The 15,000-nt window shown below is 36.6% G+C and overlaps 2 protein-coding genes across 12 annotated transcripts; one reads left to right on the top strand and one right to left on the bottom strand.

Annotated features, from left to right (window-relative positions):
• On the top strand, window positions 1-7,244 carry LOC131000003 (uncharacterized). 4 transcript variants are annotated; one of them, XR_009093633.1, is made up of 14 exons: window positions 1-158; window positions 652-750; window positions 1,252-1,379; window positions 1,481-1,634; window positions 1,719-1,828; window positions 2,108-2,191; window positions 2,265-2,313; window positions 2,460-2,551; window positions 3,176-3,314; window positions 3,533-3,612; window positions 3,681-5,038; window positions 5,749-5,856; window positions 5,955-6,780; window positions 6,938-7,244. XR_009093633.1 is itself a non-coding variant. In XM_057925722.1 (13 exons), the coding sequence occupies exons 2-13, from the start codon at window positions 658-660 to the stop codon at window positions 6,524-6,526; spliced, it is 2,973 nt and encodes a 990-aa protein (XP_057781705.1). In that variant the 5' UTR covers window positions 1-158; window positions 652-657; the 3' UTR covers window positions 6,527-7,244. The 4 variants fall into 4 exon arrangements, 1 of the variants encoding a protein (XP_057781705.1); XR_009093631.1 differs by having other exon boundaries at window positions 3,170-3,314; XR_009093632.1 differs by having other exon boundaries at window positions 14-183; window positions 3,170-3,314.
• Window positions 7,245-11,256: 4,012 nt separating this feature from the next.
• On the bottom strand, window positions 11,257-14,309 carry LOC130999999 (APETALA2-like protein 1). Of its 8 annotated transcripts, none has more exons than XM_057925714.1 (10): window positions 13,637-14,303; window positions 13,527-13,552; window positions 13,401-13,431; window positions 13,225-13,312; window positions 12,570-12,715; window positions 12,320-12,364; window positions 12,128-12,222; window positions 11,936-12,042; window positions 11,761-11,847; window positions 11,257-11,655 (listed from the first exon to the last, which is right to left on the bottom strand). In XM_057925714.1, exons 1-10 carry the CDS (start codon window positions 14,017-14,019, stop codon window positions 11,446-11,448), a joined length of 1,218 nt encoding a protein of 405 aa, XP_057781697.1. In that variant the 5' UTR covers window positions 14,020-14,303; the 3' UTR covers window positions 11,257-11,445. The 8 variants fall into 8 exon arrangements, with proteins under 8 accessions (XP_057781697.1, XP_057781698.1, XP_057781693.1 ...); XM_057925715.1 differs by having other exon boundaries at window positions 11,936-12,039; window positions 13,637-14,302; XM_057925710.1 differs by having other exon boundaries at window positions 11,257-11,847; window positions 13,637-14,309.
• Window positions 14,310-15,000: the final 691 nt, after the last annotated feature.

Here is a 15,000-nt window from a genome sequence, read left to right as displayed (position 1 = left end):
CAAAAGCCAACCTTTCACCTTTTCTCACTGTATTCTCTCTGAATTCTCAGTCTTGTGGCTATCTTTCTCCGTCTTCATCTATATCTCCATATCTCTATCTATATCGGTATTCAATTGGTGACCTTAATTTTTTAATCTCTCGGATTCAATCATCAGCTGTAAGGCCTCCGTGTCCCAAGCTCGTTATTGATTTAGATCCCTAATTTTAATGCAAGTTAGGAAATGTTAGATTTTGATAATTTGCTTCATCGGTTTGCTTGAGTCCAATCGCTGCTGTTTAGTATTTTTTTTTTTAAATTGGGATTTTATCTGAACCACTTGTTGTCTGGGACTCATTTCTGTTCGTTATTGTCTACATCTCGTTTTCATTTTAATTGGTGCGGTAATCAGTTCAATTCTCCAAGATTTAATTGTCGGCACAGGATTTTGGTCCGGAAAGCTGTGTTTTTTCGTGGATGAATTCGTTTAGTGTTTGACTTTTAACTCGGTTGAGTTTTTAACTGATGGTGAAGTTTTAATTAGTTTTTTTTTCGGTGTTTGGTGAATTGTTGTCTTTGTTTTTGTTGCATGTTAAAATTAGGCTTCCAGCTGCAGGTTTGGTTAATTTGAGAATATTGATCTTTTAGCTGAATTTTAGTTTTCTTTGTTTAGGCCATCATGAGTGATGAAGGAGAGAAAACTTGCCCGCTCTGTGCCGAGGCAATGGATTTGACTGATCAGCAGTTGAAGCCGTGCAAGTGTGGCTATGAGGTAGTCTTTCTGTATAATGCAGTTGTCTTTTTATTATCTCAAAAGGTTATACTCCACCTCTTATTACCTGTATAATATGACAAAGGCTTGTTATGTACATTGACCGCCTTGGTTTTCTTATTTATAATTTGCATCCCTGTTTTATATATTAATGTAGTTAAGGGACCTGTGATTGTTAGACTCCTCTTGCATCATTTGGAGAAGTGAACATATAAAGAAGCTGAAAGAGAGAGAGAGAGAGAGAGAGAGAGAGAGAGAGAGAGAGAGGACTGCCCTTTGTTCTTTGTGCAAAATTAGATTATCCACTAGTAAAAAATAATGCGCACTACAATAAACTGCGAATTAATTTTATTTTATTAACCATCTCTTTGAAAGTTATTGTAATAGCATCAGATTTATGTAGTCATCTTTAGTTTATCCAAGCCTTTGTCTTTGTGGTTTCCTTTGTGTATTGAAATTTTCTGCTTGAATGAAATGTGATTTGATTATACTTTTTTCCAGATTTGTGTCTGGTGCTGGCATCACATAATGGATATGGCTGAGAAAGATGAGACAGAAGGGCGTTGTCCAGCATGTCGAACTCCTTACAACAAGGAAAAAATTGTTGGAACAACTGCAAGTTGTGGAAGGTGATTAACAAGCAATGTTGTTTTGATGACCTTTTAGTGAATTTCGATGTGTATTTTATTTTATAATGTTTATTGACCTGGTCTACTCTATCTTTCGATAGGCTGGTTTCAGAGATGAACGGGGAGAAAAAGTCCAAGTCATCCAGGGGGAAGAACAAATCATCTGAAGGAAGGAAGCAGCTTGCTAGCGTGCGAGTCATCCAGAGGAATCTAGTTTATGTTGTGGGCTTGCCACTGAATTTGGCAGACGAAGATGTGAGTGCCTTTCCTATCCTTATTCTTTCGTCCATTCACTCACACCTGTTTCTTCTCTTATTGACATTGATTTCTTTCTTGCAGCTTCTTCAGTCCAGAGAATATTTTGGTCAGTATGGAAAGGCATTGAAGGTGTCTATCTCCCGGACAGCTTCTGGTGCTATACAACAATTCACAAATAGTACATGCAGTGTGTGAGTTCAATGTCTCTTGAGTTGAAATTGTTAAGTATGATATTTAAAAATCTCCTAAGGTATTATAAGTTCTGTTGGATCTGGTGCTTATATGACTTGAAGAATGCTTACAGATTACATTATTTGAAGCTTTGGCTGCATTGTTTGTATCTCCATTCTTGTTTGAAGTGCCTTATCTCATGTTACCTATGTTGTTAATTATCCATTATAATTGTTTCTCATCTTTCTGTGTTTTACTTGTCCATTTTGATTTTTATTATTGATTTCTTTTTTGCCTAGATATATCACGTATTCAAAGGAGGAGGAAGCTGTTCGTTGTATCCAATCAGTACATGGATTTGTCTTGGATGGTAAACCTTTGAGGTAATTGTCATCTTTCATTTGTTTAACTTAAAATCTCCTTTTATATCTGATGGTCTTTTAAAAATTGTCACAGGGCATGCTTCGGGACAACTAAGTACTGTCATGCATGGCTGAGAAATGTGGTATGGCTATTTTAACTCTGTCGAAATCAAATTATGGGAAATGTCATTATAGTTATATTATTACTGAACTTTACAAGCTCCGAATATGCATTTGCACTGGTCTGTGTATTAGTTGTTCTTGATATTAAATTTCTACTGTGTTCCAGCCATGTAGCAATCCCGATTGTTTATATTTGCATGAAGTTGGTTCCCAAGAGGACAGTTTTACAAAGGATGAAATAATATCTGCATACACAAGGTATTTCTATGTCTGGTTGCTTGCGGTTGTATATTTTCTTTTCTGACAGTTTTATTTATTTATCATGAACATTTAGTTATATATTCCTCAGTTTCCTTCAATTGATGATACTTTATATCTCATTTTGCTGGTTCTGATTTGTTTAGAATGAGTTTTTGGGTTTCTCTGGTTCTTGAATAGGCAGACAACAACTTCATCATAATTAGTCTCATCTATTACAAATTACAATGGCCATCTGTTAGATGGTTCATCAGGCACAATGTAATTTTTACTTCGTACAGTCCAACCTGTTGTGTATTTTTCAGGTTCATTGAAATCCTCATCTTTGGTTTTCCCTTTGCAAAGCTGTCTCCAGTTCCTATTACATGCCCCTTCCCACAATTTTCTCATTATGGAACAGAAAAGTTAATTTTCCTTTATAAGATCTAGCAATGGCTGGTATTTTAATGAGTTTGATCCAGCTACATCATGATTTATAAGCTTAGGTTGATATTTACCTGTGATCCTCCTAGAAGTTGTTAATATTTCTTCCTTTGGTTTCTTATGGTTTGGGAATGCTTTTTTGAGCTCTCACAATTGTTTCTCAAGCATCTGATCCACTTAGCTATTGTTGGAAAGGAGTAGGGTTCAACAAATTACTGGCTTCGCAAATAGTACACAACGACGTTCAGGATATGTGTTACCTCCACCTGCAGATGAGTACTACAATAACACTTCTGCTTCTTCAGTGAAGCCTATAAATAAAACTGCTGTAAATACTAATGTAAGATTTCCTTATTTCTTATCATTGCCACCATTAAACTATATGTTTCCATACTAGGCTTTTTCTGCAGGTTGCTGTAATTCAATTTGTGTGCCTTTTATTCATGTTGTCATCAGAATACTTATGATCCATGGATTGTGCATTAATTACGTGGTTGCTACTAAGATTTCCAAATCTACTTTTCCCTTACTTTGTGATTTTTTTTCTTTGCTCATCAGAATACTCTAATCTGTGCCAGAGTTTCTCCTCCAAATAGCAGCTCTGGAAAATCTGCTGCTCTTCCTGCTGGAGCCTCATGGTACTTCCTCCTGTATTTAGTTCTAATTTTATGCTTCTTGTTTTTAACCTTTTAATGTCCATGACCAGGGGAACTCGTGTTGCCAATAATCCTTCTTTACATACCACTACACAATGTTCCAAAGGGGCATTAATAAAACAGGATTTGAACGATGGAGTTGCGGCTTGTTCTACTACAGCCGTGAGCCAAAGTCAGCTGTCTTCATTGCAGAGTGATATTGCGAAGATTTTGGTTACTGATAAAGATAACAATGTGTCTCAAGGTAAAAGTGAAGTAGATGCTTTAGGACCAGTGGTTAAAGAATCAAATACATATGAGAAAGCTACTTCTTCTCAGAGTCCCAATACATATGTACATCCAGCTACATTGCCTGTAGATAAACGCCCCCTTGGGCCAAGTACTACCAAGCTGCCAGCTAACAGTACTAATGATGTTAATTCTTCCTCGGTCTCTGGTGGACTTGCTTCAAGCAGAGACTTTGATGGTGCCACCAACGGGAAAATTGAGAAAATACAACCTACTCATTTTATGCCTATTGATATCCAAGAAAACCAGATTTTGGATGGCAATGCTCAACTTGTTAGAGGAGTGGTAACATCTCAGACGCCTGAAACAACTGCAAATACAAGCAAGGAGATGAATTCCATGGACGTCCAATCTGATTTTAGATCAGGAACGCCAAGTACAGTAACAAAAAGTGATTTGCATGATATCGAAGATGATCTTTTGTCTTTTGAGAATCAAAGGCTCAAGGATCCTGAGGTTGCTCCTAATGGAATCAACTTTTCTCATGCCTCTCATCTTTCAAGCCATTCTAATGTCAACTCTACTCAGCATAGTAAAGCTGATGCTTCAATATGTAGGCAGGCTGTAGGTAAAATTTACAATTATCCCATTGGACACTCCGAGACTATTCTCAAGACTCCTGAGGTTAATAATGCTGAGTATTCTAATTTATTTCCTTCTGAGGAGAATAGATCGCTGCTAGGGAATTATGATGGTGATACATGCATTGATACTTTTCATAAGAGGGAGAGCAGCATAATAACTAGTATTTTGGCTATAAATATGGATTCATTTGATGGGTCAATTACTTCACCTAGGGACCTTGCCAAGTTGTTGGGTGAAAATGATATACAACGAGGTTCTTTTGGAGTTCCAGGTTCACGGAAAAATCACACTAGCAATCAATCAAGGTTTTCATTTGCAAGGGAGGAGGAGGAGCCTAGGAGCCAAGCATCTGGTTTTGGACAATCTGTTGATTACCCTAATAGAAGTTCTAACCAGCTCTCCTTTGGCCATGAATTCTCCAATTCATTCCAGCCTGAGAAGTTAGATAGTGGCAATGGTTTCCCTGTTTTCAATGGAATAGAGTCTGAGATTTTTTCTGGCAATCATTCACACGCGTCTTCTAACAGAAATTCTGGTAAATTATTTCTGGTCCACTTTTTTATAGTAAAATTTATCAAGTTGTTATCTTATATGGTACTTTGGGCTTTGTGTAATCTTATCTTGAAATGTACCAATGATATGTGATCAGAAGTTTTAATGGAGAATCGTCTTGGAGCTACTACATCCTGATATAATAGATCGGTACCTTGTCTTTAAATACTAAATGGCTGCACTTTATTTTATGTATACTGTGGATTTGGAATTGAAGGTCCTAGATCAGTATTTAAAAATTACACCAGCACCCCCCGCCCCCACAAACTGAGTTCTTTGGTTATTCTCTTGTCTGATATATGTTTAGCTTTTTTGAATAATTTTTTTCAATACTTCAGTGCCCAAAAATGAATCAAAATGATTGGCTCCACAATTCAGGTTCTATTGAGCTTTTAGTGAGTTGAATTGGGTTCTGATTATGTGTTCTGCTTCTGCTTGTTACTTCCGACTTGGTGAAACAGGTTTGTTACTTAATGGGGCAGGCTTTTGTGTGGCTGATTGTGTGCTATTCACCAGTTTTATGATATTCCAGTGTTAGTTCTGACATTATAGGATTCCCTTTAAATTTAATTGTTATAAAAAGAAACTATAGCACTAGTTTCAACTTGTTTATCTGCATATTCCTCTTTGTTTGGTTATATATTACTCTATTGATTCATCATCTTCCTAATCATTTTCTCTGTCTTTGAACAGTTTTGAGACCTCAGGTTTCACCTCCGCCAGGGTTTTCAATGCCTAGTAGGACGCCGCCTCCAGGCTTTAATTCTCATGATAGGACCTATCAAATTTTCGATGGCTCTGGTGAGTTTCACGGGCTATCTTGCTAGGAAAATTTAAGGTTTCCGCTATATATTTCAGACTCTTCATCTGCATCTTAACTTATCTTCGTTATTTCTCAGGAAATCATGTGCTTGATTCTTCCTCTTTGTTAAGACATAATTATCAGACACCCCCGCTTGGTAATACCATTAATAATGGGGATATTGAATTTATAGATCCTGCGATTCTGGCAGTTGGCAAAGGTTTAATTCCAGGTAGCATCAATAACTCAGGCCTAGATGATGTAAGGACACGTTATTCTTCCCAGTTGAGTACATATCAAGAAGCGAACTTCCAATCAATTTTTCAAGGATCGCTTCCTTCCCATCAGGATCAAAGATTTACCAGCCTGGGGGAAAGTTTTTCTCCTCTTGGTGATGCTTATTCTTTTCCCTCTAGGGCTGTGGAGCAAACAGTAGTCAATAATATATCTCCGTTATCCCAGTTTAGTCTCCCTCAATCAAGGAATGGAATAATCTCTAATGGCCAATGGGATAGCTGGAACGAGATCCGGGCTGGAAACCATTTGGGTGTGCCCGAACTAGTTAGGAATGAGAGCTTGGGATACAATAAATTCTATGGTGGTTATGAAGATTCTAATATTCGAATGCCCACTTCAGGTAATCTATTCAATGGGACTTACGGGATTTGATGTCTGGGCATCGTTGGTGTTGTCAAGAATCATGAAGTAGGATTATTTCATGTGATGCTGTCACCTGCCTCAGTCGATCGAACCAATTGGCAGTCAAAAGACCGGATAACTTCGTATTCACTCTAGGGATTGTGCCAAGATCTGGAAATAGTCCCAAGTAAGCCAATGGGGGTGAGTTATGATAGTCACTCAGAGCTACTTTCTGGTTGGTGAAAGGATCTGCCTTTCACAAATGTGGATCTTGAAACCAACAGGTAAAATTTCTGCCTCAATTTCACTTTATTCATTATCAGCAGATAATCTATATTATACGACGTCTTACGCGGTATTCTCTATAAATGTGAAATATGTTGATGATTTTGCTTGATTGTTTCGTTAGCGAATATATTGTGATCCTGTGAACTATTGCAGCTGAAAGGGCTCTGAGCATAAGGCTCGGGGTTTTGATGGCGACGTGATGAAGCGTTCTTGGCGATCCTTAGGTTTGCGAATGTCGCACGGGTGCTGATCCAGTCGGAGAGAAAATTCGATGATGAATGATATCAGATAGTTTCGTGTTGATAATCTATCCATCTATCTATCTATCTATTATATACTAAAGGAAAGTTGTCTTTTAAACAGTTTCCCGCCAAAAAATAAGCTTTTCGGGCAAGAACATGCTACGAATATATTTTTCATTAGTCATATATATCTAATGAATGAATGTTATAAATTTTTTTTAAAATTCTTTCATAATTCGTGTGCATTCATTTTGTGAACTATTCATGTATGAGTCTTTTAAAACTATTCGTGTGTCTTTTTGACCTTCCTCATAAAAACAGGCAATTTCAAATATGCAATAAGAATGGATAAAATTGCAGCGCATCTCATCTCTCAATTATAAAAAAAAGTAATTAAAAAAATTACTAAAATTGTGTAAACAAGTGTGAACTAGATTTAAAAGTTTTGCCTAAAAAGAGAATATTGTATATGGATATATGAGTGTTATAATTACAATGTTCAAATTAACTTATATAAATTTGATTAATTTCAAATGATAATTATCTAAAAATTAAATAACCTACCCAATTAATGTATCATTTGGTCGGTAGTACGAGTTTTAAGAAATATTTGATAGATGATAAATGTGTGTGAGAGTGAGAGTGAGAGATAATGATGTTAGGGCTGAGCATCGGTTCATAATCGAACCGAACCGATCCATTTTTACAAAACTGAAACCGAACTGACTTTACCAGAGGATGGACCGAATCGAACCGCTCAAAGTTTGAAAACCGACCAAAACCGAATCGGCTGAACCGATCGGTTTCGGTCAGTAACCGAACCGAACCGTTCTTTTATCTTTTTTTTTTCGAAAAAAACTGCAAAATCTCACCAAATCCACTAAAAATTGTTCTGTATTTTCGAAAATAGCATTAAAAATCACTAAAATGGGATGAGTGGTCGCCACCGTCAGGAGGAGGGGAGAACCGGAGGAGAAGGGTGCGTCGCGCAGGCGGTGCTGCGTCGCGCAGGCTATGCTGCTGCTGCTGCGTCGTCGAGCGCCGGCCTGCTTCTGCTGCCGTGCGCGAAGAATGGAGGCAACGCGGGTGGTCACCGATCAGAGAATGGAGGAGCGGCTGCCGGCTGGGACCCGGGGCTGGGAGGGAGGGAGGGAGGAGAGTAGGGTTTCGAAATGGAGAAGGGAGGCACAGGCTGCGCCTCGCAGCATGTTTTGAAATTGGGGGGGGGATTTAATACTAGGGTTTAGGTTTACATTTAGTAAATGTAATATAAAAATATAGAATAAATAATATATATCATGTATCGGTTCGGTTCGATTCATAACCGAACCAAAATCCCAAAACCGAAACCGAACCGATACATTATCGATTTTTTTAGTCTAAAAATCGAACCGAAAATCTAACCAGAAATCCCAAAACTGAACCGAACCAAAAATGGTCGGTTCGGTCGGTTTTCTCGGTCCGGTTCGGTTTATGTTCAGCCCTAATGATGTAGTCATAATCATAGCAAAATTATTTCTATATATTTTTTTTTGGCAAAATGACTTACTCCATTTTGATTGGGGAGTTTAATTATTTGTTGGCCTAATTTGTTTCAATTAGATGTTCATCAATTTTAGGACAATTTCTATATGTTTTTTTTTTGGCAAAATGACTTACTCCATTTCAATTAGATGTATCTTTGTTCATCTATTTTAGGATAATTGTTGGTATGCTATATATCTTACTATTATTCTACCAATATACAAAATTTAAATATAAAATTATTATAAATAGATATAGTATATTACCCCCCCCCCCACACACACACACATATATATATATATATATATATATATATATATAATACTTATAATCTATGTATATTATATCAACAATAATTTCTCTATGCCAGTTTCAATTTCGGCGAAATATGTTGTAAAAGATAAATCTATAAAAATTAGTTTTTTTTGGAGATCTACAAAAATAATTAAAAGTTTCAAGAATTATTTCTAGACTGACAGAAACTTTGAAAAAAAAAATATCTACATATTTAATAAAATTTTTAATACTATAATATTGTTCATTAGATAAAAATGTGTTGTCAAGGTATTAGTCATTGATTTGATACATCTTCTACTATAAATAATTTTATCATTATGTTACCATATTATATCAATTGAAACTATTTTATATAATATAAATAACTCTTGAATTTTACTTTCCTAGAAAATATTTAGATGGATGGGCAAGAAAGTATTTATGTCAATAATTTGCTTAAACTTTCCTCAGTTGCGTAAACTCTTTTAGTTTGTGAGGATTTGAAAAGTCACAAATTTATAAGATTGTATGGAATTGTGTGAAATCTTTCAGTTCGAAAAGACTTTAAAAATCATATATTTGTAGAGTTACATAGAAATTAAGGATTGTTCGATAATTGAATGTGTGGCAGTTGATTTTAAACTAAAAAGGGTTAAGTATCAAATAAGCCCTTAACGTGGAAACCCTTATTACATTGGGGTATCAAATAAACCCCTATCGTAATTAATTTTGAACAATTACACCCTTAGACCTAACATCCACTTAACAGCCGTTTACTAATTTTTTTTTATTATTTTTCTTTTTTTGGTGGGTCCCACTTGTAATTTTTAGGCGGCTGTTGTTAACAACCTTGGCATATGAATCGTTTCTTCCCCTTTCCAACATCACAGACGACATTGAGAAACGAAGCTAATCTACTCCGGTGGGATTGATCAAATCGACAGAAAGGTATTATTTCTGCTGCTGCTGCTGCTGAGGCGAACCCAGTGGAACGTTTGGAGTGGCTTATTACGGTGGCGCCGGCGGGGACAAATTGAAACGGCGGGGGCGACGATCCAACTTGCCTGAATGCACCGCCGCCGTCGGAGTTCATATATATAGGACATGTGCATTTGCTGGTCCAGCTCCGGTTGCGAAGCCACCGGGTTCATCACTGGCGACGGCGAGCTCATGCTGAACGACTCCCGGTTGGACATCGCTGCCGTAGCTTCAGATGATCCAGACATTTTTTTTTCGGCCAAATTTTCGGAAATTACCTGAGCATTAGAAATCGGAGCGAACAAAATTCGCAGATCATCATCAGAAGTTAATGGAAGCAGATTTAACTGAGCTCAAAACCCTAACCAATGGGACTCACCAAAAAAAGAAAAAATAATAATAATAAGTAAACGGCTGTTAAGTGTACGTTAGGTCTAAGGGTGTAATTGTTCAAAATTAATTACGATAGGGGTTTATTTGACACCCTTTGCCATAGGGTCGGCAATGTAATAAGGGTTTACACGTTAAGTGCTTATTTGATACTTAACCCAACTAAAAATTAAAGATTGTCCGATAGTTATTCAACGTAAGGTAGGTTTTGAACGACTCCCATATCCATCAAAGCAGAAGAGGGGACTCAATCCATTTAACCAGGAGGTAATCTTTGTTTTTGACTTATTGATTCCAAATTTTGAATTTCTTCTGGTATCTTTGGCTTTTGCAAGAAAAGAGTATCTCAGGTCGGTTCGAGATCATATCAAGGACTTGATGATGAGCCAATCGTGCTGCTCAAGTTGCTATACAAGATTGACAATGATTTGCAGAAACCCCACGGCCTCAAAGAAAATGATGCGAAGAAGAATTGATTTTGAGTAATATTTTCATTTTGAGTTTGGATTTGATTAATTTTTTGCATTATTATTTCATAGTTTATACAATCAGACTTCTCAATATTACTTTCATCGAAGGTGGTTGATAACCAGACACCATGTAGGAGTAGGAATATGAAACTTTTTTTACATATATCCAATTATGCTAAGAGCAATCTTAGTCCAAAAGGCTTTACCATCAGAGACGGAGACAGGGGTGGCTGGTTGGTAGTGGCCATCGCCCCTCTCGAAATTTTAAAATTTTCTATATATATATATGCATAAATATATAAATATGTATATAAATGTTTATTTAATTATATATGTGTATACAATTTTTTTAGTGGCCCATTCTATGATCGAGTCCAATATAATTTCTACTTAAAATCCAATTTCATAAGTTGAACTAAACAAAATTCATTTAATAAAATATAGTGAAACTTGGTTATACAAAAGTTGATTTGCTTGTTATATTCACTCATATATACTTAACTTAAGGATAATCGTGTTATTTAAAATTATATAATCTCTCATTTTCCATTGATAAATTTACCATCAAAGTAAACGCACCCTTAATGAATGATTTGATCATGACATGTTGTCTATAATAATCTTGCACAATGTAATAACAAAATTCCTTTGATACAAGATGCATTATTACAATCTAACAGCAAGAGACACCTTAACTACACCTCCATCAACAAACCAATTTTCTCTAAGTATTCAATATTTCCGGTCAAGAAAAGGAAAACCAAGAAACAAATCTCCCACACTAACGGCGTGGAGACGACGATCTGATATGAGAGACGTTCGTGGGATTCGAAGAGAAGCAGAAATTTAGGGCTGTCGGATACGGTGACGAGAATCCTGATGATGCTGCAATTATTGGTGTTGCGCGAACTTGATCATGCATTCGCCACGCCCACTTCACTACTTCCTCTGAAGTAGAACCCAATCCCGTTCGTCCCTGGCCGGCCCTTTCCTGCACGAAAAAAAAACAACAAAAAAAAAGAACGATGGCCTTAGACGAGCATTGGAGTGAAACATGAAAATATAAACTACGATCATCAGTCATCAATATGTTCACCTCATAGTTTGGAGGATTTAGTATCACTGGCAATCCGTTCAACGGCGAATCACACGGCTTCGTAGCAGCAGAGTTCTCGACATGGAGCTGCAAAACAAACAGATGCATAAATGATAAAACGTAGGAAATTCAAACGTAGAAGTTAAGTTTCAGACATGTTTTTGTTTCCTTCTACCTTGAACATGTTTGCATTTTGAAACTGAAAACTCCCCAAATTTGCAGTCTCCTTGGGAGAAGACGTCGAAATCCCCAAGTTCAGATCGAGATCGTTCCCACTACCTGCTTCAATTCCACCGCGAATTCATGCTCAAAACTCAAAACTCAAAACCCAACTCAAGAAACGCAGAAAGAATAAGTTTTCGATTACATGAATGGGGCATCATCTCCCCGTCGTATGAGGTGGAGTCGAAGTTGGTGACGGCTTCCCTGCCGTTACACTTGATGGCTGCCTTATCATAAGCCCTAATTTGCAGAGAGACAAGAGTTGGATCACACACACAATTGAGGTTTGAGATATTTTTGGTGGTAATAAAATTAAAATTCCATGACAATTTAGGACCTTGCTGCCTCTACTTCAGTGTCGAATAGCCCAAGATATATATACCTGCAGCGAATTGCAATCCTCACTAAGAAAAACACCATTTTCTTTGTGACCAATTTACACTTGAAAAATCTTAACATCATCATCTATATGCAGTGGAACTACTAATCCCATAAATCCTACATTTTGTGACATGTTTCAAACAAGAAAATAGACCAAATAAACACTCAAATAATCTTGAATTTCGAAACAAAAGTGAGCCCCTTACTTCTTGCCGAGAAACTGGCCCATTCGAGCCTCCCAACGCCCGCATTTGTGCAGCGTGACTCCTCTGAATTTGGAGCTCCCCCTCGAGAATCCGGTGCTCTGTCGTCGTAGTATGTGCACGAACTCCTCCTTCGACATGTTCTTCGTCTGCATCAACAATTTTAAACAACTCCATCTTCAAGTTCTACTATACTTTCTTAATTAGTATCAAACAAGTTCTACTATACTTTCTTTGATTGTCTAGAATCGATGGACAATCTGAAGATATCGGTGGAAAACTCTTGAAGTTATCTTTATGATACTTATATTATTGGATTTTGGTCACCGATAACAGTCTAGAAATGACATGAAAATTAATGTCATGAAACTTTATATATATATATATATATTTTTTCGATCATTTCCAGAGTGACCAAAACTCAATAATATACTATGTATCATTAAAGAGCTATCATCAAACAAAATCAACACCTTCGAATTGCCCATCGAACTTCAGACAATCAAATTACTGCCGAACGAACTCTTGGATTTATGTCAAATTCTAAAAAAAAATAAATTATGTATTTTTTGACTAAAAAAATTAATTAAATTAAAAATTAAAATTTGAGTATAGTTCGTGTATTTATAGTCGATTAAACCAAAAAAAAATGCCTCACATGTTTCATATCTTCCTCATAGTCGCATAGGTTGAAGTTGATGTCGGCGTCGACACCACGGAACTTTATTGCAGCTCTATCATAAGCTCTGATTCCATTAACAAAATCAACGATTACCATTTGCATCATCAAACTCAAAATACACAAAAAATATGGAGTATTTGAATTTTTTTTACCTAGCTGCGGCAAGAGCAGTGTCAAATCCACCTAATCAAACACAAATGCATACCGACAAAATCAACATTTAACCTAATGAAGTCATAAAACTGAGGAATATTGGTGTAAAGAATAAATGTTCATACCCAAATAAACTTGTTTCCCACAATCCCTGCGTCAAATTCAAGTCAAAAATAGGAAAATTAATACATCTCTTAAGAAGAAGAAGGTAAAAATTAATCGCAAATTGTGGTACCAAATATGCGATTCCCATCTGCCAGTTCTTCTATAAAACGTAACCCCTCTGTATTGGGAGCTTCTCGACCTGGGGCCCCTGCGGCTCTTCCGCGCTTGCACCTGTTGTACCTGCTGCTGTGCCGGCATCACCGTCCGAGTCGGGGCGCCGAGACTCACCGGGTCACTCAACTCGCCGAGTCGACTCGCCGGGAACAGCTCCCGCGTCACCAGCGCGCCGCGATCGCGATCGGCGCCGATGATGCCGAAGTTCAATGCGACGGAGGAGGAGGCGTCGTCGTTGCTGGAGCTGGTCTCTCCGGCGCCGTCCACCACCGACGAGACGGACGTCGCCGGAGACTGCCTGCCATTGCAGCCGACGCTCAGATTGAGATCAAACATCATCTCGATCGTCGACGCTAGCTAGCTGAAATTGAAGATAGAGATGTGTGCAGTGTTTGTGGTTTGTTGAAGCTAGCGCTCTCTCTCTCTAGAAATGAGGTGCGAGGAGGAGGAGCATTTGAATTGAATTGAATTGCTTTAGAGGATGAATTGAGTAATTAGCAGAAGCAAGATTGAAGAATATATTTATTTGCCGCAAAAAATGAAGGATTCAAGAGTATATATACATACATGCTCAATGTTTCTTCTCTTTTTTATTCCATATTATATACAGAGAGAGAGAGAGAGATTTTGCATTGTGAAGAGGGAGGACTACAGACGCATTATTTATTTATTAATTTTAGGAAGATGAATTTCAACGTTTGGCTTAGTTCAAAGGTTAGTGACTGAGATGGGCAACTTTATTTATTTTAGACATTATGGCAAAAAAATACACGAACTTTAAAAAAATTTAATTTTCTTCTGAGTTTTTAATCAAGTTAAAAAAAATACATAATTTATATTTTTATTGCAATTTTAACTTAAATTTGACTTTCAATGAAATTAGAGCTTAATTGACAGTCGAAATTAAACTTTAATTTCGTCGAAAGTCAAACTCATGTGAAAATTGCAACAAAAATATAATTCATGTATTTTTTGGCTTAATTGAAAATTATGTGAAAATTGCAATTTTTTTCAAAGTTGGTGTATTTTTTGTCATAACCCCTTTATTTTATGAAACATCTTATTTTTTCGTTTTCGTCGATTTATAAAATATATTTTTATTTTATTTAAAAAAATAATTCCACTAATTATCACTTTATAATTCTCATATATTTACACACATCGTCTCTTAGTAGTGAAAATAATTTTATTAAATATTATCATTTTTTGTAATTTATGGAACATCTTTTTTATACTACTATTAAATAGCCTTAAAATATGTACGGCCTCCTTTTAGGAAGATGTTTTATAAACGGAGGAAGTGTTTTTTTTTTTTAATAG

This window comes from Salvia miltiorrhiza, chromosome 8, assembly GCF_028751815.1.
Source record: "Salvia miltiorrhiza cultivar Shanhuang (shh) chromosome 8, IMPLAD_Smil_shh, whole genome shotgun sequence".
Classification (NCBI taxonomy): Eukaryota; Viridiplantae; Streptophyta; class Magnoliopsida; order Lamiales; family Lamiaceae; genus Salvia; species Salvia miltiorrhiza.
The sequence above is the reverse complement of the archived record's forward strand: the minus strand, read 5'-3'. Positions and strand labels throughout refer to the sequence as shown.